The sequence below is a fragment of the Borostomias antarcticus genome (assembly GCF_949987555.1).
Source record: "Borostomias antarcticus genome assembly, chromosome: 33".
Taxonomy (NCBI): Eukaryota; Metazoa; Chordata; class Actinopteri; order Stomiiformes; family Stomiidae; genus Borostomias; species Borostomias antarcticus.
This window is the reverse complement of record NC_140266.1, coordinates 3,273,026-3,297,316: the sequence shown is the minus strand read 5'-3', so window position 1 is coordinate 3,297,316 and position 24,291 is coordinate 3,273,026. Positions and strand designations below refer to the sequence as shown.

General features: G+C 43.2%; 2 protein-coding genes across 2 annotated transcripts; one reads left to right on the top strand and one right to left on the bottom strand.

The window, feature by feature from the left end:
- mon1bb (MON1 secretory trafficking family member Bb) lies at nt 1-3,729 on the top strand. Its single transcript, XM_084460622.1, has 5 exons — nt 1-107; nt 237-845; nt 982-1,774; nt 2,521-2,668; nt 3,221-3,729. Exons 1-5 carry the CDS (start codon nt 29-31, stop codon nt 3,449-3,451), a joined length of 1,860 nt encoding a protein of 619 aa, XP_084316748.1. The 5' UTR covers nt 1-28; the 3' UTR covers nt 3,452-3,729.
- Nucleotides 3,730-4,785: 1,056 nt separating this feature from the next.
- On the bottom strand, nt 4,786-24,206 carry brpf3a (bromodomain and PHD finger containing, 3a). The gene is made up of 13 exons (XM_084460603.1): nt 24,107-24,206; nt 21,817-23,344; nt 12,730-12,886; nt 12,490-12,621; nt 12,244-12,372; nt 11,546-11,858; nt 8,334-8,609; nt 7,188-7,742; nt 7,004-7,070; nt 6,813-6,895; nt 6,574-6,671; nt 6,288-6,454; nt 4,786-6,143 (listed from the first exon to the last, which is right to left on the bottom strand). Exons 2-13 carry the CDS (start codon nt 23,322-23,324, stop codon nt 5,960-5,962), a joined length of 3,669 nt encoding a protein of 1,222 aa, XP_084316729.1. The 5' UTR covers nt 23,325-23,344; nt 24,107-24,206; the 3' UTR covers nt 4,786-5,959.
- Between the last annotated feature and the right edge of the window lie 85 nt (nt 24,207-24,291).

Genomic DNA, 24,291 nt, shown 5'->3' with positions numbered 1-24,291 from the left:
TGTATTTGACAGCGTCTGGGATGTCAACATGGACAATCAAGAAATTGGAGAAGCAGAGGGGCTGAAGGCTTGTGATCCACCCTCTGTTGACTGCATCTCTGTAGATGGTAAAGTACCTTTGTTTGAGTGAATTGTTCACTGTCACAAGTGCCAGGTTTTTTAAAATCACATTACACATTGCAAAATTGAGATCAGCTACTGAATTATGTGGGGCGTTTCTATTCTATGACTTTCAGACTCAGTTGGCACCATCCCTGCTCTGTTTCTGTCCGACCATCACATGGTTCCTGAGCTTGCAGGGCCAGTGGAAGGAGAAGACCAGAGCAGTGTAAACCCAGAGGAGCCTACACAGGCTCTGCTGTCAGATATCAGAGAGAGGAATTTACAGTCAGAGCCAGCGACTGGCCTGGTTAAAGAACACGAGACTGACGAGTCCAAAAACGTAGAACGTCAAAGCAGTTCAGATACTCAGCCACCACCCGACATAGCCCCACAGGAGAAGACTCAAACGGACAACGGGCAGGATGATTCTGGGGAGTTTGTGGTCACTATTATGGCACGAGGTAAACTGGAGGAGCAAGGTGTAGGGGTGAAGGGGAGGTCCTCTCCCTTGTCAGAGACTGGCACCCCAGAGGCCCAATCGTTTTTGTCGCACCGCGAGGAGGATGTGACCGCCGAGAGTTGGCGACAACACAGGAAACACGTGTTTGTGTTGAGCGAAGCAGGCAAGCCCATCTACTCCCGCTACGGCAGCGAAGAGGCCCTCTCCTCCACTATGGGAGTCATGATGGCATTGGTGTCCTTTGTTCAAAGTGGAGATAACATCATCCGCTCAGTGTACTCAGGTGAGAGTTGAATCTCCTAGTTTGTGGCTTTAATCAGTATGCTCAGTGTTATCGTGTCATTTTGTATCTTGTGCTTTTGGACATCCTTAGGAGCGTAACATTGTCCTTTCTGTGTCTGCCCATTACCTTCCCTCAGATGAGCACACCGTAGTGTTTTTGCAGAAGGGCCCCTTGGTGCTGGTGTCCGTGTCTAGCAGTGGCCAGTCAGAGCAGCAACTGCGTGGTGAGCTGCTCTATGTCTACTACCAGATCGTCAGCATGCTCACCCAGGCTAGCATCGCACGCATCTTCGAACACAAGAAGAACTACGACCTGAGACGATTACTGGCAGGCTCCGAGAAGATTCTGGATGGCCTGCTCAACCTGGTGGACTCGGACCCCAGCTTCCTGCTGACGGCGGTGCACTGTCTGCCCCTGGCCTCCTCGCTCAGGGATTCACTCAGCCAGATCCTCCAGAAGGCCATCACCCCAAACCTGGTCTTCTCCATCCTCATCGCTAAGAACCAGCTGCTCACCATTGTCCAGGAGAAGACGGTCATTGAGGACACCCGACTGGAGCCTGCAGACGTCCACCTCTTGCTCAACCTGATCGGAGCCTCCTCCGCCTTCCAAGCCGGGGAGATCTGGACACCTATCTGCCTCCCTCTCTTTAATCCAGACTGTTACTTTTATGCCTACATATCCTACCTGGACCCCCCGGAATGCACTGTGTGTCTGCTGCTTCTCTCTACTGACAAAGAGGCGTTTTACGCTGTGGCAGAGTGTAAGAGGAGAATAGAGGAAGCCATGACGGCCCAGAACTCCCTGAGCCTCATAGCCAAGGTCCAGTCTTACAGCGTCAGTCAGGTGGGGGTTTCCGACCTTCGGCACTTCATGTACAAACCTTTTGACGTGCCTGACAACCACCGACAGCTGACTCAGTTCACCAGGTGGGTGCCCTCCTTGTTGGCATTTTCTAACAGTGAAATCTATTGATCCACATATTAGTTGGTTGGGCGTTAAGTTCAGGGATCCTAGAATGGGCCTTCTGGTTATTAATTGTCATAGATATATTACAGAATTGAGAAGGTAAAATAGTATAGCAATAGTACATCTGCAATGAAACCAGGCTAGATCGTGTCATTCCTGCTTACTCATACCAAGTGACTCTAATTATTTCTGGTTTATTTTGATGCGGAGCACGGGGCTTCTTGTTAGACTTTCCCTTGAGCAAAGCCTATAGCTTTGTCTGGTAATGCTGCTCTTTGGAAATGCATAATGTTGACTACGCCTTATTTGCACTTATTGAATTAGACTAAAACATTTTCAAGGGTCAAGTTCTTCCGGGGAATATGATGGCCCTTTGTAATTCGCTATTGTTTTAGGAACTGCTTTTCTTGGCGGAGTTCACTAAAATCTATATAATAGACACTGAAATAGTCAGTATTTATATCATAATGTTGTAGGTCTAACCGTTGTATAAAAGCAATGTCACTTGAGGTTTGTGACACGAATCGCCAATATACCAAGACTTGTGCTGCGTTCATTAGACGCTTGAGTTATTGCTTCAATATGCAACCTCTGTGTGTTGTGTAAGATTCCAGCCCGTTTGAACCACAGGCCATGTACATTAGGGTACCATGATCCAGCATTGTCTTCTGCATGTGATGTGATACGATGTGTTATTGGGTTACAGCCCAGAGATGGAGGCCCCATACAGCAGTGAGGAGGAGAGCATGAGGCTGCTGGACCTGTACCGCTACATGCACAGCCGCATCCACAGCTCCTCGCGCCCCCTCAAGCTAATCTACCACGTGGCTGAGCGAGAGACCCTGCTGGCCTGGGTAAGTAGCACCCTGTTGGGAAATAAACACATGGCCAGGTCTAAAATAAGTCCCTATGCAGTCGTATAGATTTGTGGAACACAAAGGTATGAGCAATAAGACGGCAATTACAACTAAACAGTGCCAAGTCTTGACCTCCGAGGTACTGAGGTCCTATGTAATTGAAAAAATGAAGAAAAAAAAGTGGGCGAGTACGCAGCACTGTCACCTCATAGGACAGCTTGGATGGGTGAAATGCAGACGACAATTCCCACCAGCGACTGCTGAGATGCATGCGTTTGTGTGTTCCGTGTTGCTGCTCACCTCCGTTTATGTTGGTGTGTAATTGCCACCTCCGAAGTCCTGTGTAATAAATCAGCTAATCAGACAGCAGATTGGCCCTATTACTACTACTGCTCACACCAATGAAATCCTTTGTCATGCAGGAAGGTGGTGAAGGAGGTGATCTAAGACCAGCGTATTGTACGCAGCTCTCTCCCTCAGAGGAGTCTTGCACACCATATTTTGATAGCTCTGTTGTTAACCAGCTGTTTTGTCTCTTGCCCACTGCAGGTAACAAGTAAGTTTGAGTTGTACACCTGCTTCAGCCCCCTGGTGACAAAGGCCTGTGCCATCAATGCCATAACTAAGCTTCTACGATGGATCAAGAAGGAGGAGGACCGCCTCTTCATCCGCTATCCCCCCAAGTATTCAACCACCCCCAATCCCAGCAAGAGCTCCCGAGGAGGGAAGGGGTCTGAGCAGCAGGACACGGCAGATAATGGATTCCTATCTCTGTTATAGAGGTCCATCTATGATTTAGCCCCACCCTTCTCTCCTAAAATAGTTTGCACACTGGAGAATAGAGTTATCTGGCACTGGCCAAGCGCAACACCTGTTGGACTTCACTGACCTTTTGACTACTGGACACAAATATTTTGTGTTTTACACTATTTAAGGAGGTCATACCTTGGGCGTGTCATTGCAAATTAGTATTACTTCTGTACATTAATGAAAAAGCATGTCATAGCATCAGTGCTATTAGACTACAGTCAACTGTTGGTCAGGGAGACTGCAGTTTGAAAGAGTACATTTTAAATTGGTTTATGGTAGAATTATTGAATATTACTGCAATGATGTCATTGTTTTATAGTTTTATCAATGTAATAAAGCTGCGATGTTCTGTCGCAGAAACAATTGTTAGTTTAGACATGTCCCACATCACATGTTACATTATAGAACACGCAATGACTACCTTTACGATATTGTGAGATATTGTTCTCATCTTCTGTCAATGTCAATGAAATAGGACAAGTCTTGAACCTTGCAAGTCTTGTAAATCTGTCTTAGGTCATTTCTAATTCTTATTGATCCTCATTCGCCCCATTCCATAAACCAGGCTGGCAAGAAGGCAACTGAAAAGATTTTGAGTGTTATTGTCAAACAGATTTACAGGAAATAGCATTTCTTATATGTAAATATCATGTATAAATAACGTATAATATGTATGTCCTGTTTTACGATATACCTCCTGTTAGTGTCTTAATTTAAACTGGAAGTGGAAGGACTTGAATGCGTCATATTTGTTGGTGGTTCACATATTCCCCTCAGTTGAACCAGTCAACTGTTGCATTATCATTACCATCTGTGCAGCAGTTGTAATTAATGAACTGTTGATCTGGCATAATTAACTAATTCACGCTATCGGTGTCATGGTCATTGTCTTTATTGCTGGGAGCCAAATTCTTCCTCCTTTGCATTTAAAATGGACATTTCTAAGCTTATGTAACGAGATGGCTCTGTGGACCTTCTAAGCTTATGTAACGAGATGGCTCTGTGGACCTTCCCATAGAGTACTTGGTTATTTGGCACTGAGGACATATTTGTGATCTATGTGTGGGACGGTTTTCAGTCTTTTTTGTTGGATACAAGGATCAATGAGGTTGACTTTGTTTCATGGTTATGTAAGTTATTTTATCAAGCTGTCAGGAATGATTCTATCCAGCTATTTATGTCTCATGGGTGCAGAAGTAAATAAACTCCAGGTTGCACAAACTCTTTTGTCATCATTTAATTTATGTGACTGACAAAACCAGAAAACAAATGTTTAAACAATATTTATTCTTGAGTGAGAAAATATTGTTTCAGGCAGATTGTAGATCTTGTGTACAATTCAATTTACAAGATCAAAAACTCCTCTGCCACCTAAGAAACAGTCTGGTACTGTAGGCTAGTGCACTCATGCCTACATATTAAACTACAAGGTTTTGTGCCAACCGACCGCTAATGAACATTATCTGACATCTCAATAAGTATTGTCACCGTTACAAAGAGCTACAGAGCATCTCATACATAAATCTTTTCAATATTTATTTTTAAATAACAGACTCTTCCCATTGTCACACAATATAAATTAAAATCTAATATTTAGATTTTCTGCATTCCTTAAATTACTTACATGTATGCTAATATAAACAGACATTTACATATTTACAAAACATGTGCAAATATCTATACACATTCACATTACTGAACTGAGTTTATATATACATATATTAGTTTTTTGCCATATCTATGGCATCAGAGCTCAAATTCTACAAATCCTTTCAATTTCCGATTGTGCTTTTCAAGTCATTATTTGTTTGCAAAAAACCTTGCCACATTGACTGTGTTATTGTTAAAAAGTGGTAGCAGTGACGGCTTAAATGACTAACAAGAAAGCACATCATCTTGCTTTGACTGAACATCTAGCAATCAATAAAATAGCTGCAACAAGCACTCCCATCCTTCCCATTTCATATAAAATACAAAAAACATGTAAATAAAAATGTAAAACAGCTTCACAATGTGGAAAAATATGTGTAAGAAGCATGATATTTCAATGACAAATACAATCTCAATGTTTTGAATCAAGCCAACCCTTTTTAAGGATAAAATATGTACATTTTCTTTCTTTGATATCTTGATTCACTTTGGCCTAAAACACACTTCATATCATATCCACAAATTCATAGCAACAGTGGTTGTTTAAAATAAAAAGTAATCACAATGAATAACCACAATATTTCTAGAAAATATATTCTAAAAACCATAGTCTTTAAGGTACTCCAGCTCAGGGTTACAAATGCTCTTCCCATTGCAAGCAATAACATTTGGCCTCTCAGACCAACAATACGTTGTGAATGAGTCAGACACATCTAAACTCCACCTGTTAAAAGGGCCATCAACAGACTAATATTCTCAATGAACATCATTGCTGTTGGTTATGTTTGCTCCCATAAAAGGATTACAAGATTCGGGAGATTAATTCCTTCATATAAAATTGGAGGGTGTGAAGGTGACGTTGCCCCTCACGTGGTTCAGGTGCATCATGGCACGGTCATATGCTGTGTGTACAGACTTGCGAACGCTGGGTTTTTTGCCTTCCATTAAGCGCAGTTTGTCTACCGTGTCGTCCATTCCCAATGGCAGCAACTTGTCACGTGGCAGCCATTGCCTGAAAGGCGACAGGTTCAACAACTTTCATAAGGACACGGACACAAAATCATCAAAACATCAGAAATTGAGAATACCGCTATTGTAGTACAGCACCTCGTTTGACAATTCACCAGTAGGCCGTTTATTCATCACGCTTACTTACCAAGTTCTTTTGGTGTCGAAGAAGAGCACGAGGAACAGCTTCTCTTCCTCCTCCTCTTCCTCTTCCTCTTTCCGCCACTCCCCCAGTTTGAGCACCTCCCCGGGGGGCACAGGGATCGGGATGCCGTTGTGAAGAAGGCCTTCCTGGGGCATGTCAGGGTCAACGATCTGTGGGAATCCACAACATCACTACTCTAAATACCCAAGCACACGACCGGTCAGCTCAGTGGCACTTTGTGTGCCTTCCTGTTATGAACCACGAGTGATTCGAGGACAGTCTCTCTCACCATTGCCGGGTATGACGGATATCCACGGCACTTAGCCCAAACCAAGTCCAGGGGCGTGAGCGTTGTCTCACTGTCGAAGGGCAGAAGCATACTCCTGCCTGAGTACACACACACACACGCACACACAAATTCACATGATTTTCACATTTTAAAAGGAACGAAATCACTCTTCGTGCATTCTGGTTCTGACCCTGGCTCTTCTGCCTGTCTGTTATTATGGTCTGTGTCAACATACACACCTGATCCAGAGATGTCTCCATTCTCTCCCTCTGGGACTTTAGCCAGGGCTGGTTTACCTCGGCTACGCTTGGGTGGAGAGACACTGCAACCATTGAGATTCAGAGAAAGGGTTTGTTTACACCGAATTCAACACAGAGCAACTTATTTCACAGAGGTCAAGATGTGATGTCTACTTATAGTAGATTCTCACCTATGTTTTTGGTCATTGTCGTCGTCTGCCGAGACATCTTTGTGCTTTCCTAGCCCATTTGTCAAGCCTGTTGAAACACAAATGACTTCATTAGATAAAACATTGCCATGTTATCATTATGGTCACCTAAAGTGACACTCAAAGCATCCCTCATGAGTGTGCATCTAAACTCCACTTTCATTACCTTCCTCTTTGGGTGGGGGGAGGGGCTTGTCTGCCTCGCTATCAGAGCTGGGACCTCTGGATCTCAGGTGGTGGGCTGACGGAGAGGTGGGTATGGACAACGAGGGGGTGGGGGCAGAGGTGGACAGAGTGGTCGCACTGGGAGGGCTTGGGATAGTGAGGCTAATGTCCAAACCGTTGGTTTTACCCTCAGGTTTCGCTCCATTCTGTGGCGGAGGAACTTTATTCTTCGCAAATCTCGCTCCGTTTTTCGCTTTCTTGAACAAAACCGAGGTGCGTCGGCCGACCCCTGCCAAAGGAGGGGAGGGTGGAGTCCCTGGAGTGAAGACTGCGTGGACCGTCTCCTCCTTTGGACAGAGAGTCTCCTCAACCTCGGACACCTCCTCGTCCCCCGGGCCTTTGCTTCCACTGCGGGGAGACCTCTGGCGTTTGTAGGAGCGTCCCGGTGACCGTCGACCTCCGGTCACTATACCCAGGATGGGTGGTTCAGGTGGGGCATCTCCCGGCAGGGGGGAAGACGCTGGGCAGGTAGGCTCCAGTAATGGTGGAGAGTCATCTGGAGGAAGGAGCATGAGAAATTTAGATTCTTCATACATTCCTAACCATACCAGAGTAATAGAATTCAGCAAAGCTGTCGTCAAGCAAAGCTGTTGTTTAACATTAATTATACAACGGTTAGTTCTGGTTCTTGATTCTGATTGGCTGGAAGCCGTGTTAAAATACTTTGTAACACACACCTGGGACCGCATATCATTCCATTTATAGTATTAATGCGCCTCCCATTTGATCCAATGCATTGTAGTTGTTGTTGTTGTTGCTTGGCAACCCTTTTGTTAGGGGAACTATTTTGCTCGGCAGAATTGAGGGAATGATGCTTCATTTTGAATAAATCTTAATATTTTACATTGCTGTGTGTTTATTTTACACTAATAGATGTAGTAACCGTTGTATAAAAGCAATAAACCACTCGAGGCCGTGTGTTATAGTGATTTTATAACAGCTAGGGGGGTTTTAGGCACTCCGCTTCGCGTCATGCCTAACAACGCCCCCTAGCTGTTATAAAATCACTATAACACACGGCCTCTCGTGGTTTATTACTTAAGTAGCATTCTAGTGTCTTGTTGCCATTTCACCGCACAAGTCTTACCTGTCCCTGGGGTAGAGGCTGATGTTATGGGACCATTATCCACTCCTCCCTTCTCTCCCTCCTCTTCATTATTCCCATTGAATGTGTGGGAGTTGCGCTGCTGCTGGTTGGTCTTGTGCCGGACCGTGTTGATCTCTCTGCGCAGCAGACGTATGCGTTTGGCTCGTCCTCCACTGGAGCGCATAGACGTCACGATGTCCAGCTTATCCAGCAAGGCCTTCAACTGTTCCTCCGAGGACAAGTGGAGCCTGTTCTCGGGATCCAGCATGGTGTCAACTAAAGGAGAATCAGGAGAGAAAGACAGGACACAGAGGTAGATGTTAGATAAGAGACATTTATTTCATTTTTATTTATTTATAATAACAACAATAATAATAATAATAACAATAACAGTAATGACAATACTAATAATAATTATTATTATTATAATTATTATAATTATTATTATTCTGTTTTACTTTATTTTTTGAGGAATTTCAGTTATCTCAGTGCATAAATTATTTTTACATTTTATTTTGCATCTTGCTCACAACCTCTTCCTCCATGTATGGGACATAATGAGCTTGTTTACACTGGTGGACAGAAATGTTGAGAAAAGTAGTATCCCAACTCAAGTCTTCCACATGCCCGCTGGATCCTATCCCCAGACTGGAGAAGTGGGTTGGCCTCTACGGTCCAGTCCCAAATTGGTTTAGGACCTATTGAACCGGTTGTGACTTCTTTGTTGTCCTCGGTGACCACAGCTCAGAAAATATTCCTATGACCTGTGGGGTGCCCCAAGGATCCATCCTAGGACCTCTACTCTTCAGCCTGTACATGCTGCCCGTTGGCAGTGTCATCAGGAGGCATAACATTAGCCACCATAGCTATGCTGATGATAACCAACTCTATATTTCTGTAACATCCAGTAATTACAGCTCGATTGACTGCCTTGTTAAGTGTATTACGGATAAAAAGGTATGGATGTCACAATTTCCTCCAGCTAAACCAAGACAAAACAGAAGTACTAATCATTGGTGAAAAAGCTAAAACTATCTGCACATTTAAAAACTCTGGCAATTATCACTAAAAGCCAGGCTAAAAACCTAGGTGTCATACTTGATTAAGATCTTAATTTTCGAAACCCACATCAAGAATATTACAAAGACATCTTTTTACTACTTAAGAAACATTGCCATGATGCAACCGTTTCTCCCTCAGGCTGACATTTAAAGACTAATGCATGCTCTCATCACAAGCAGGCTGGACTACTGCAATGCTCTACTATCAGGCCTACCAAAGATAGCAATCTCTAAACTACAAATGATACAGAATGCTGCAGCACGAGTCCTCACTAAGACTAGACGGAGGGCACACATCACACCAGTCTTAGAATCACTACAATGGTTACCTATCAATTCTAGAATAGACTTCAACATACTTTTATTAGTCTATAAATCTCTCCAGTCGCACACCTGAATACATTTCAGACATGCTTGTCAGGTACATGCCCAACAGACCCCTCAGGTCCTCAGGTACTAAACTCCTAACAGTTCCAAAAGCCAGGACCAAGAGACACGGAGAGGCAGCTTTTAGTTTCTATGCCCTCAACCTCTGAAACACCCTACCGGAGTGCCTAAGAAGGGCCGAAACAATGGAAATCTTTAAGCGAGATCTCAAGACATACCTTTTCAGTCTAGCCTTCAATCACTACCCAGGACCTAGAGACATGGAAAGGAGGCCTCCAGCCTGCTTGTGAATCCTCTGTATACATTGTTGTATATCCTGTTATGCACTGTGTGTATATTTAGATGTGTATATAGATGCTGGTTGCCCTGCAACTATGAGCCTGTTCTGCGAAGTGCTTACTGTGCTTTGTTATATGATTCACTTACATATCATATTAGAGCCTACAGGGATAGCTACCACATAATGGCCTATCATGTAGGCAACTTCTCTCGAACTATTTGTGCACTCTACTGTTAGTCATGCCTCTCTCATGAAGTATTAAGCCCATGTTTACTGCTCTGTATATGTTCTTAGCCAATAGACAAACATTTTCCAGGAACTTGCTCGATCATCTCGTTGAGAGAGGTCAGGGAAGAATTTTTAGAGCTCACTTTTCTGGCCCCCGGGTGAAACAGGTTTTTTGCTTCCCTCTGGAATACGTAGGGGTGGGACCTATGCCTTGCTCTCTGTAAAGCGCATTGTGTTGCCTCCGTGTATGAAATGCGCTACAGAAATTGATTTGATTGGATGTGTCTTTATCTTTTGATAAGGGTCAGCTCACTGGTTTAACCTTTGTTGATCTTACCAAGGCTTTGGAATGGGTTGATCACTACTTACTCATTGATCAGTTTAATTCCATTGATTTAGCTTTATTTTGGTTCAATGCATATCCACATAACAGATATCATTGTGCCGTATTTCATGGCAGTCAGTCTGATTATTTAGTTATGGAAAAGGGTGCGTGCCAATGTTCTACTTTGGATCCTCTCCTTTTCTTCATCTTTATTAATGATCTCCTGCAAATTTGTTCAGACCGTCATCCATTCATATGCTTTTGATACTGTTATATACTGTTATTTCTATTTATATATTTATCTAATTCTGAAACATCTAATTCTGATATATCAAAGTTCATTGCAATCTGATTTAAATGTAGTACAAAACTGGTTTTACAATAAACTTTTATTGAACAAAATTAAGTGCTGCTGTATGCTGTTTGGTACTAGTTATAATCTTACTCATACATGCAATGACATGAGTTTAAATTTTTATGATGGGTCTTTAAATATCTGGGTGTACAGTATGGATCAATCCAGAACTCCTTCAGGCCCCATATTGATTTTGTTATAAAAAATAATAAATTGCAATTTGAGCACACTATATCGTTCAATAAATTGTTAAAATTTTCAAGTAAGAAAAATTATTGTTTCTCAGTAAGTACTACATATGCTTGATTATGCAGATATTGTTTATCGGGACACCTCTAAATCTGTAGCCTCTAAATGTAGTAATGGTAAATGGTAAATGGACTGCACTTACATAGCGCTTTTCCGCCTTAGCGGCACTCAAAGCGCTTTACAATGGCCTCTCATTCACCCATTCACACACACACTCACACACCAATGGCGGCAGCTTTTTCAGGGACAATAAAGTTGATCTCGTCTTACGCTGGGACAGTGAAAAGGGGGATGTTCTTCAATTGTCAAGCCTTGGCTCTCACTCACCATCATCCCAAGTGCAGTGGTCGAAGCTGTTCTTGTTCGGAGCCTCCGGGAGGTGCATGCCTGTGCTGGGGTCCAGCCCGATGCTCTGGGCCTGTCTGTGGGCATGGCGAATGACCGCTCCCCCAACCTCCCGTAGGTGCAGGGCTGCCCTGTGGAACATGCTGTCCTTGGAGTTGTACCTCAAGCAGTTGGAGACCATAAGGTTGAAGTCACTCTCCAGGTCTGCTATGGAACAGTAAGCATGGGCCTCCAGTTTGGCACGCATGGTGGAAAGGTCCATAGGCTGGGAGATGAACTCCAGATAGTCCGGTACCTTGTCAAAATTCATTATAAGAAGACACACAAACTTTGTTGACAAAAAGCCTGGTTCCTGTATATTTAGATTAAGCTATTTCTTTTTTTCTTTTTTTTTCTTTTTTTAAGTGCTGCAGCCGCTTTTATGTGACGTATCCGTCTGTGTCCGTTTGTAGCATGAGATTTAGACCAATTAGGAGTAGCCTATGCAAATCAGGAGTAGACATGGTAAACACAGGTGTAATTGATCAAATGAATTATGGTCCCGTCTGATTGGTGTGTCACAGCAAAAGTCAAGTTATTCATGTGTTTACCCTGCTTTGACATGTCAAAATGGCTGCTGTGACAAGGGCCTATATTTAAGATGATTGCACATCTGCACCGCCTAGAGGGACCCAACCAACCTCTGTTAGATTGACTGGATGTGAGAAGATCTTTGCCGTGTCCTTCTCCTGCAGCTGATCCAGGGTAGAGCGAAGCAGCAACAGAGCAGGAGTCAGCGTCAGCTCCAGAACAGCCTGCTGAATTTTCATCTGGGGGTGAGTGCAAGATCGCTAGGTTAATGGACAAAAATAATTTAGCTGGTTAAATAACTGTAAAAATCATAAGAATCCATACAGATCACCTTTGACTACAGACACACAATGCACCTGTTCCTTCTTTAGCCTCTCTCGCTTGCGGATCAGTTCCACTAGAAGTCTGGCTCGTTCGAGGTCCTGCCGCAACTTCTGCCAGTAACGTAGCTCCTCCATCGCTGCAGATAGCTTCTCATCTGGCTCCCTCTGAACAAGCATGCACAGAGACAATAAGCCTTGTAAATAACAATGTAATTACGATCAACATGAGATCTAGGCCTATATAACAAATGTTATCCCCCCTGATCTCCTGACCTGTTCAGCTGTCTTGTGAGACAGCAGGTGTGAGTGAAGTCTGCGGATAAGGGGCATGCCATTTTGCGACTGTCGCTTCAGTAACCAGTAGTTGTGCAGCCTCTGCATGAACTGGTTCTTCCTCTGGACAGCCACCCCGGTGCAAATCTTGTTGAGCCTATTGAGTTGTAACATTGTAAGAGATATTCTCGCATCATCAACTCATCCTCTTACGGTAATAGATTACAACCCTTACTGTTGTTGCCTGTTTCAAACACAGCGTAACAGTAAACATGTTGTTCCCCAATGATGCATGTGGTAATGAAGGAGTGGAAACGTGATTTTTCTTAATGAGTATGAACTGTTTTAGGTATTATTAATTTTGCATAGTAAGCCTACTGTATGTGAAAAGTAAAAGTGCCCTTGAGCACATCCATCCATCCATCCATCCAGAAAGTACTCACACCCCTTCACTTTTTCCACATTTTGTTGTTACAGCCTTATTCCAAAATGGATTAAATACTTTTTTCCACATCAATTTACACACATTACCCCATAATAACAAAGTGAAAAAGTTTGTTTTTAGAAAATTTTCAAATGTATTAAAAATAAAAAATAAACTGAAATATCACATGTAATCTGCAGCACTGATGGTCTTGAAGAACACAGTGGCCTCCATTCTTAAATGGCAGTTGGCCAAGTTGGGGAGGTGGGGGGACGGGACAGACAAGTCCTTCCTTTAACTTGCTTTCTGGGTAGTTCGGCCTTTTGGCACTTTAGGAATGACGGCAGGCACACATGGACAAGTTGCAGTCAGTGTGTGTGTATGTTATGTAGGTTAGAGACACTAAGCTAAGAGGAGGAAAGATGTAATGTATTGTTTGTTTCACTGTTCACCACAACCAGCGACAACAATGCTGCAGTGAATGAATAAAATACATAATTCCTGCTTTTTGCCTTTATAGTAGTGTTGTCACGATACCAATATTTGCCCTGCGATACTATACCAGCCAAAGTATCACGATACCTAGTAGTATCACGATACCGCAGCATTTACATTTTTATTTTATTTTTATGAACGTGCAATGTATTTACAGTACAGTGTAATCACTTTATACGAGTGGTGCATGAATAACATGCCTTTAATGCATTACATTACATACAGGCTACAAGCTACAAGTAAAGATATATTCTGCATATTATGAATTATTAATATTAAATATTTAAAATGCATACCTAACAACAACTACAGAATCAGTCATGTATACACACAAGTGTAGTATCACCAACCACCAGTAAAGGTCAGCGGAGGGCCCCTGGGTTTTGGTTGATGGCAGTGACATCAACATGCTTTATCTAGCTTTCACTTTTGTGAAAGTCAAAACCAGATCAAATGACCAAATGTCAAGAGGTGGATATCATTGGATTATCATTGGATTATCATTGGATTCATCTCAGCCTACATAATCTAGCTCACATTATTTTAAGGAGATGGAGTTGGAATAAGAGAACGACAATTTTCATTCAACAGTTGTGCATGGCGACATGACAGCGGGTAGGCTAACGTTACTTCATTAGCTAGCCAGCTGGCCCCATTAGCATTGTCTGGCTAGCTAGCAACAGCAGCACATGCTATAGCTAAGAGGTTTATTCATTCATTTTTGTAATATTAGCTAATGGCAAGAACACTGCTGTCATACTAACCTCATTAGCTCGTCTGTATTCCAGTGCAAAGTCTGGATGACGAGATTGTAGAAGCTTTATTAAGTTCATCATTAAGTTAAGGCCATCATCTATAGTGTTTCCTTGTTTATCTGGTTTAAAACCAAAATAGTTCCATATTAAACTTTTAGAGTTATGTTTCTTCAATAATGTTACATTTGATGGTGCGGACTCAGAGCTAGGGAACGCTTCTGCCATTACGATAGCCTACTGAGAACAAGACTGGCTCGCGCCGACATACAGATAATATCAATATATACTGTGACTGTGGAGTTACATGTGTGTGCGAGCCAACACATTGGGAGCTGCCACAACGGTTCTCATTAGCAGAAACCAGTGAATTTGGGAACAGAGGTAACATTGTCCCCCTGCCATGTTAAACGGTAGTACCGTTGTATAGAGCTTATAGTATAGTTGGCACTGTGACGTTTTGGCACCGCGGTCGACCGTTGGTATCGGTATATCGTGCAACACTACTTTATAGTGGTATTTTTTTATCTTCATTCAACACAGATATCGTGAATGAATGAATTGTCTTACAATGTATCGATTATCGCACAATCGCTGTATTGTGATACCATCGGTATCGGGGGCAAAATATCGTAAGGTTATTGTATCGTGAGTTTTGATACGATACAGAATTTCAGTCTTAGTATTACTGGATCTCAGCGCTGCATTCAACACAGTTGACCACAACATATTACTAGGCCGACTGGAAAACTGGCTGGGAATGTATGTCACAGCGCTAGACTGGTTTGAATCCTATTTTAAGTATAGGGACTACTTTGTGTCTATTAACAATTACAAATCTGAGCGGACAAAAATGACCTGTGGAGTTCCCCAAGGCTCCATTCTGGGGGCTCTTCGGTTCAACATTTACATGCTCCCACTAGCTCAAATTATGGAAAACAACAAAATGTTACCATAGCTAGGCAGACTACACAAATTGATATCACCATATCACCAGGGGACTATAATCCCATACAAGCGCTGAGTAAGTTCATTGAACAAATCGACGATTGGATGTGCCAGAACTTTCAACTAAACAAAAATAAAAATGAAGTAATTGTCTTGGGAGCCAAAGAAGAACAATTAAAAGTCAGCGCTCAGCTCCAATCAGTAATGCTGAAAACCACAAACAAAGCCAGAAATATTCATCGTCATGGACTCAGACCTGAATTTCATCAGTCACATTAAGACAATTACAAAGTCAGCCTACTATCACCTGAAGCATATCAAGGATCAAAGGATTTTTCTCGGCAGGATCTGGAAAAACGTGTGTTTCTTGCACTTTGTCTTGATGCTTTTAATCTCATGTAAATCACTTTGAATTGCCTTGTTGCTGAAATGTGCTATACAAATAAACTTGCCTTGCCTTAAAGAGGCCAAATGTTTAGCAAGGCAGTGAGAGATGCTTAACGACAGTACTCTGAGAAACTTCAACAGCAGTTCTCAGAAAACAACTCGGCCTCTGTCTGGAAGGACATCAGACAGATCCCCAACTACAAACAGTAAACCCCCCAATCCACTAATGACTTACACCTGGCCAATGATCTGAATGAGTATGTGAATTTGAAAGGCAGTGGGGTAGTCCTGACACCAACCCCCATGACTCCATCCACCAGCGCCAGAACCCCAGCTCCTTCTCCTCCTCCTCCACCGACCCCCCCCACCCACCACAATTACGACTCTCCATCCTGGGGAGGGACGTTAATAGGCTGCTTAAGACAAAACTCCCGCAGAGCCACTGGAACAGAGGCTAGGCCATATTATACAGCCCTTTCATTGGAAGCAATGTTGCGCCTTTATCACGCTAAGCCATTCTGTAATAGGGGATTATTTTGTCGTGCCTCTTATGCTGTGTTCACACCGGGCGTGAATTTTTCCTGTGACGCGGCGAGTTTACATAGAAAGTCAATACAATTCACACGAATTGTCAATACAATTCAAACGACATTCGCAAAAGTTAATTTCTTTTAACTTTCTGCGGCAGATTCGCACGGCGACCCATTGATCCCGCGGCGATATTGGGCAGACTGGTCGGCGCAAATTTTCTCGCCGCGCCCGGTGTGAACACAGCATTATGCCGGCAATGCAGGTAACATTGCCGAATTGCTGCCTATATAAAAGGGACAGCTGGCACTGCGGGACCGAGGTGTGATATTTTGATGATTTGCCATTTTGAGTTGAAAACACATATTGTTGTTTTAATCTTTTTTAATCATATTTTGTTTTTGTTTCTTGTTCAAGATCACCTTAATGGGCTACATTTTGCAATGAGGAGAAATGCGGAGCGCATTTGCCATGATCGGGTATATCATGTTTTATTTATTTGCATTATTACCTGCTAGGCCCACAATAAAGATGATTATGATTAAATGATGTACCTATTGGCAGTGCATGCAATTAAATGTATAATTTGGATGGATGGATCAGCTTAAAAAGGGCTTAATTTCCAGGGTATAGGCAAACTATACATTGGAGTGGAACCGACCTATTGCACCTATGAAAAAAAAATCTGTAATTAATATATCCTAATGAAATAACAATGAATAATTTATGCCGAATAACAAAGTTAGTTACTGAATAATCAGCCTATTTTGGAAATAAACCTTAAGAGGAACAAATATTTTTAGGGCTATGTCAGTCAACCAAGATTTTCTTTGGTTGAAGACAGCCCTAACTATTTCGCTTATCTTAAAATTATCAAAATATAATTTTTACTTTGAGTGAATTTTGGACCTGAGGCGCCTGAAATCCCTAGTCTTTCGCCAGACTGACCTACCCGGTAATGTAATGGCTTCTGTTCACAACACAGACTTCAACAGTTTCAAGGTTTTTTTTCCTGTCAAATACTGTTCATACATGCCCCATAATATGGCACTGTAGCAGGATCTAGCTTCTGTCTCTCACTCCATTCTGAAGCACTGTACTGATCAGCTGTCTCCAGTGTTCAGACATTTTTAACACCTCACTGAAGACATGCCACGTTCCAGCTTGCTTCAAGACCTCTACCATCATCCCGGTCCCCCAAAAAACAAGGATCAAAGGACTCAACGACAACAGACTCGTTGCTCTGACCTCTGTGGTAATGAAGTATTTTGAGCGTCTTGCATTGTCCCATTGTCCCAAGTCATTGACTTGACTTGACCTTAAAACTGTCACTCCTGGACCTCCTGTGGTTCGCCTACAGAGCCAACATGTCTGACGATGCAGTAAACATGGCCCTCCACTTCATCTTCCAGCAACTCTGCAGGAACCTATGCATGGATCTTGTTTGTGGGCTTCAGCTCTGCCTTTGACTCCTGGCTCTGCTGCAGGACAAGCTCTCGAAGTGACACGTGCCTGGCTCCACCTACAAGTGGATCACTGACTTTGTGTGACAGGAAGCAGCATATGAAGCTGGGGAAGCTCATCTCCCAGGACCTCTAGTAGGTAGTGAGGAAAAAGCAAATCCATATACGGGAAAATATCTATCTGGGCTTACAATAAGATACATTTGGTGGTGAATTAAGCCATATACTGTAACATTTATAGAATACAAATAAGACATTGAAGAACATTTATATTATACAAATAAAATTACTTCTCAGTAAATTATCTCATCTGTGAAGAGAAGTTCTATTTTATTACTCTGACTGAAACGTGGATTGGTTCTGACGGAGCAGCTCTCCTGGCTGAAGCCTGTCCTCCAAACTAGTTTTATCCATTCTATACGTGACTTGAGAGTAAAAGAGGAGGTGGACTAGCAACTATTCATTCAGACCCTTAAATGTAAGCGTTTAACTCTAGGCAGCTTCCCATCCTTTGAGCATCAGTATCTCATAGGAAAGTCAATCCTCTGTGTTACAGATCACTGTTTATCGACCTCTGAAGCGTACAGCCTTATTTTTTACCAGAAATATCAGAACTACTGACTATCTGCTCCACTGACTATGACAGAATTCTTATTTCAGGGGACTTTAATATACATGTGGATAATGTCTCGGATGGCTGAGCCATGGAATTTACAGTATACAGCTTCTGCACTCCTTTGACTTTATTCAACATGTTGCTGGGCCTCACATAACCGTGGCCACACCCTAGACTGAGTGATCTCCAGATGTCTGAATATCACTGTTGACAGGATTATTGATACTGATCTATCAGACCACTACTGTTTGTTTTTTAATATGATTGTCTCCATTTCAGCAAAAATCAATACAGAATGTACTGTAAAAAATATTGTTTTTAGTTCATCTAAAAGTTCCCTCATGACCTGCGCTGTGTACCCCCCCCCCCCCCGTTTGATATTTCCTCAGTGAACTATAAAGTAAATCACTTTAATCTTAATCTAGAGTTAGCTCTCGATATGATGGCCCCAATGAGAACAAAGAAGAAAGCACATTCTCTAAAAATACCCTGGAAGAATGAGAAAGTATGTCCGCTCAAGAGAGAATGTCGTAGAGCCGCGCGAATCTGGAGAAGAAATAAGCTCACAATCCACAAAGAGATTTTTTGAAATTCAATAGCTGCCTTTAACAAAGCCCTGCGCTGTGCAAGACAGGCTTATTTTTCAGGCATTATTAATGATATGAAAAATCCCAGAGTTTTATTTTCCACCATCAAGCGACTAATAAATCTGCCCCAGTCCCATAAGCAGGCGTGCCCTGCATCCAAATTTAAATGTGATGAGTTTGCATTTTTCTTTGACAACAAAATTATTAATATTCGAGCTGGTACTGTGAATAATGCCGTCAATGTTCCTAATCCAAACTGTTAATCACCCTCGGGGAAGCCTAATATCCTTCTGTGAAATCCGTAAATCCATTTTGCAGGTTAAATCATCCACATGCTCATTGGATTCAATCCCTACCCCCTTTCTCAAAAAGGTTTTAGATAGTTTGGTTGGAGATGTCCTAGATATTGTAAACTGCTCTTCACAGTCTGGTATTTTTCCCGATTCACTTAAAACAGCTCTAGTCAAGCCTCTACTCAAGAAGCACAACCTTTATCCCTCAATGCCAGGAAATTATAGGCCTATCTCCAATCTGCCTTTTCTGGGGAAGGTTTTGGAAAGATTAGTGTACACAAAATTGGATGTGATTCTACAAGACAACAAGATTCACAATACATTCCAGTCTGGTTTTAGAAGAGGGCACAGCACAGAAACAGCACTTCTAAAAGTAGTAAATGATCTCAGAGTGAGCTCAGACAATAATGCATCCATCCTTTTACTCCTTTACCTGATGGCAGCCTTTGATACAGTCGATCATAACTTACTTCTAAACCGTCTTAAGAATTGGATTGGTCCGTCAGGCACTGTCTTATCATGGTTTTACAGTATATGTATCTTAAGGGCAGAAGCTATTTTGTCAGTCTTGCTGACTTTGTCTCAGACAAACATGAGATATTTTCTGGTATTCCACAGGGCTCCATTCTTGGTCCCCAAAGCTTCCCATCCGGCCCTCAGAAGTATTTTGAATATCAAAAAAAAAAAGAATCTTCCAATATTGAAGCAACACCGAAAATAGTTATGTGATCCAAATAATTTCATTAGGAATTTGTCAACAATAATTTATCGACCCCAAATATGTGGTTTTGACAGTGGGTTCTAAAGAATATGTCATATTATTATTAGCCAGTATACAAGCCTACATAACCTGATGCAAGAAATTAAGACAGGCTCACTCGCAAAGTTGTGCTTGCTTCGCCGCCAGCGGTTTAATGCTTTTTGGTGTCATTTTGGCATAATAATCAATGGATAGTTGAAGTTCAAATATTTATTTGACAGCGCGACTGCTCACTAGCCTCAATTTATTTAGACTTGTTTATAGGGCTGTAACGATTATGAATTTTGCTTAACGATTAATTGTCAGAAAAATAATTGCGATTATTACAATAATTGTCAGAGTTGTTGACCGGGGGGCGGGGGGGGCTCGCATCACACCACTAGGGCCCCTTGCGATCTGGCACCCTAGGCGGCCGCCTACTTCGCCTATGCCACGGGCCGGCCCTGGCACTGATGCTCATGTCCACATGATTTGAGTGAGAGTGTGTGTGTTTGTGAGAGAGAGAGAGAAAGACAGACAGAGAGGGAGTGAGTGAGGGTGGGTAGGTTCTGGGTTCTGACTCATTTTTACCTGATAATGTAGGCCTAATAACACTCAGTAATCAGTAATAAGTAACTCAGCCTATGAAGTAAACCTGTGGTTTAAAACCACGCCTCTTTAATATCATGAATGTTAACAACATTTACATAGAGCATATCCTCCTCAATAAAAAAAAAGCATTGAAAAACTAAGATGAAATTATATTTGGAGTATACAAATAGCACATGAAGTGGACAACGCATCAGTGCTTCTTTACTTCTTTAATACAGTGTCTCTTGTCATTAGTTGCTATGAACGTATAGGACAAGTGCCAACAAGTTGAAGAATTCCATTGAACTAGGGTTGCTACCATATTAACTCTGCAACAGATGTATTTTTTTATTAAAAAATGAAAAAAAAAAGTATTTTTTATTTTTTATTTTTTTTCATAACCGCGGTTAAAAAAAACAATCGCGGTCATAAAAAATAATCGCGGTTTGACGATTATGTAATAATCATTACAGCCCTACTAGTTTAATCATGGAATGATGGCGAAGATCCACTACTTTGAATTAGCTAGCTATGCTCGTAGCTAGCTAAATTACTGCTATTGGTCCTGTCATAGCTACTGTAGCTAGCTACCTTGGTAGCTGAGATACATCAGAATGAGGGCAGAGCCGAAGACCACCCGTTCGGCTAACCCCAGCTTATAAACTGCAACAGTGATGTACCACCAGTTTATCTGGTTTCCCCGTCACTCGGGCCCCTGCAGTTGATCAACATGGTCACGGCTCTTTTGTGTCTGGCCCCGCAGTGGTGGGATGAACTGCCCACTGACGTCAGGACAGCAGAGTTGCTGCCCATCAGCTGCAGGCTCAAAACTCACATTTTCAAGAAGTACTACCAGGATCCTACCTCTTAAAGCACATATTGTATTTATATTTTGCTACTAATGCACTTTCGCTTTAGCACTAGATTATCACTAGTTTAGAAAGATCACTTGTTTAGAAAGGAGATGCACTTATGAGTTCTGGAGAGTTATAGTACACTGACTACCTACGTTAAATGCAATCATTGGAAGTCGCTTTGGATAAAAGTGTCTGCTAAATGACTGTAATGTAATGTCCTGTCTTGTCCTCAAACTAAGTTTAATGTTATGCACCAACTGCAAATTTCTCATGTAAACCTATTTGGCAATAAATCGAATGATTCTAATATTATCTGATAGGTATTGTCAAAAAAGCCAAAGGAACAGGAATAAAGAACGCTGCTACAGTGTGTGGTGTGCTGGGAGAGAAGGGGTGTGAGGTCTAACCTGTGAGAGGGGATCTGAGGTACCAGGAGCACAGGCACAGTGGAGCGACGGGTCGTCCCACCAGGGCCTTTCTTGCTCTTCTTCTTCTGACCTTTTGGAGTCTTTTTATTTTGGGGCGCAGGTGGGCTTTGAGTGTAGGATCTTTGTCCCCTGGTACCCCTCCCTCCCACCAGCCTGCCTTCTACTCCCTCGTCCCCTGACCCGTCACGCCGTGACCCCACCGGAGAGTGGTGCTCACAGAAGGCCGTCTTTTTCACAGAGAAGGTGGTCCCGTTGACACCCGTCTCTCGGACCGGATCAATCTTCATGAAGAGGCCGGCCTTCTGGGCACAGGTGACGTGGAAGGCCCTGTAGCAGTTGGCTTTGTGGCACTGGATGGATGCACCCCTCCCTTTCTGCTTGCACAGGTAGCAAGTGAGCTTCCAGCGAGCAGAGGGGATGTTCTTCACCCCTTCCACAGGCTCGAGAAACACAGTGTTGGCAAAGCAAACCTCAGGGATCCATATGGCACAGACAACATGGGCCCAGCGTCCATCGCTAGTCTGTTTGAAGGCACCTCCCCGGTTGGGACAGAGCACACAGTCGACAGGGCGAGAGGGAGACTGTAGGCAGCAGCGGCACAGCCACTGTCCCTCGGGGATGTAGGGCACACCGTAACACTCCTGGTGGACAGCCAGGTTGCAGATGTCACAGAACAGGATGACGTTACTGTTCAGACACTCGTCGTCGAGGCACACGCAACAGAAGGCGTCCTCGTCTATGGCACTCTGGGACAGAGCCTGGCTCCGCGACTCCAAAATGGACTCCCTCTCCAGGCGGTCGATCAGGAGCTCAAAGGTGTCCGCGGAGACAGAGGCGTGGCCGTCCGACACCCTCTTCTGGTTGACCATCTCCAGCCAGGCCAGGTCCTCCTCGTCCATGTCATACTCCGCCTCACAGTCCTGCTCCTCCCCCGTCTTCTCTATGTAGCGGTAGTATGCAGCTGGGAGAGGTGGGGCATCAGAGGGGCAGAGGGAGTCCAGCACACGGAAGGTGGGCTCAGGCAGGGGACTCTGGTGAGAGGGGTGTTGGGAAGAACTGTTCTGGTTTTGAGTGTTCTGCTGAGAGCACCGGCTCTGGTGAGATGCATTTTTGCTCTCTCTCCTCTTACCTTTAAGGTTGGGGGGTTTGCGCCCTGGTCTGGCCCTGCTTGTGGTCTGTTCACTGTTCTCTTTGTTGCTGTTGCACTCAGCAATGTCCTGAGCCATCATCTCGTCCTCAGTGATGACTGGCAGGGGGTCCGTTATATTTATCCTGTGAAGCCTTCCATCTAGGTCCACCTCCACCATCTTCTGGGCCTGAGCATAAGTCAATGTCTCTCTAGAGGGAGATAGTTGCAGTCGATAAGGTGAAGGTGGCCGTAACTGGCCTGTCGAACCCCTGCCCCTGCCCCTACCCCTGCCTCTACCCCTACCCATCTCAAGTCCACTCGCTCCAGGCTGGCATCCCCGTCGTCTCAGCTTCCTCATGGGGGCTAACACTTCACACCCTAAAACAGAGAGGATATCATTAATTGATTGAACAAAACTGTACTTTTTTTTCAATCATATCAATCGATTTATGTGATTCTGTTATTTATCCATGTGGGAAAACACAACTGAACTAGACAAAGAACATACACCTCATCTAGCTAAATAACTAAATTAAGGTGACTTGTGAATAGTAGTAGCTCATTTCTGGACCACAACAAGCCATAACGTAGGAAATCTCCTAAGAGACTAACAAGTGATATGTTGCTATAATTATGTACAGGGCACTTTCTGAATGCTGCACAACAAACGTGTACTTCACAGTACATCACAAAAACCAATGAGGGCCCTGTTACAGTGCACTTACCCATTTCCAACCAATCACATGCTCTTATTTCTGTTTTGCTTACAGTTGACCATAGTTAGGTTGAAGGGGACTAATACCAAACCTAGCTAGCCTCCATCTGTCAGCCATTTTATCCGTTCAACAACATTAGACTCAACGCTCATTTTGCAAGTTGAAAAGCAGCCCACAAATTCACAACCTGGTTGTGATAGCCTTGTTTACACGGTTCACAACTGTCTCATATTTGTGCAGATACAAGGGTATCGTAGTAACAATGTCCTCCGAATGGATACTATGCAGCAGATAGCTGGCTAGTATGCAGCGTTTAGCTAAGGTTAGCTTATTTCCCTGCTCAGACAGGACGCACAGCTCTCGGGGACAATACGTTTATCTAAAGCACGTCATTAAAATCGAATAAATCACCCAAAGTATTTACCTTGCTGAGCACAATTGCAGGTATGCACCCCAGAGAAAGGCTGCGAATGACAGCTGGTTTACTACTACTGCCGATATTAGCTAGTCAGACTTTGTAGACATACTAAAGCAAAGCTATGCCACAGGCTAGCTAGCCGCCGGTAATATCAGGGGCGACAGCGTCATCTTCACTTCTCCAGTATCCCT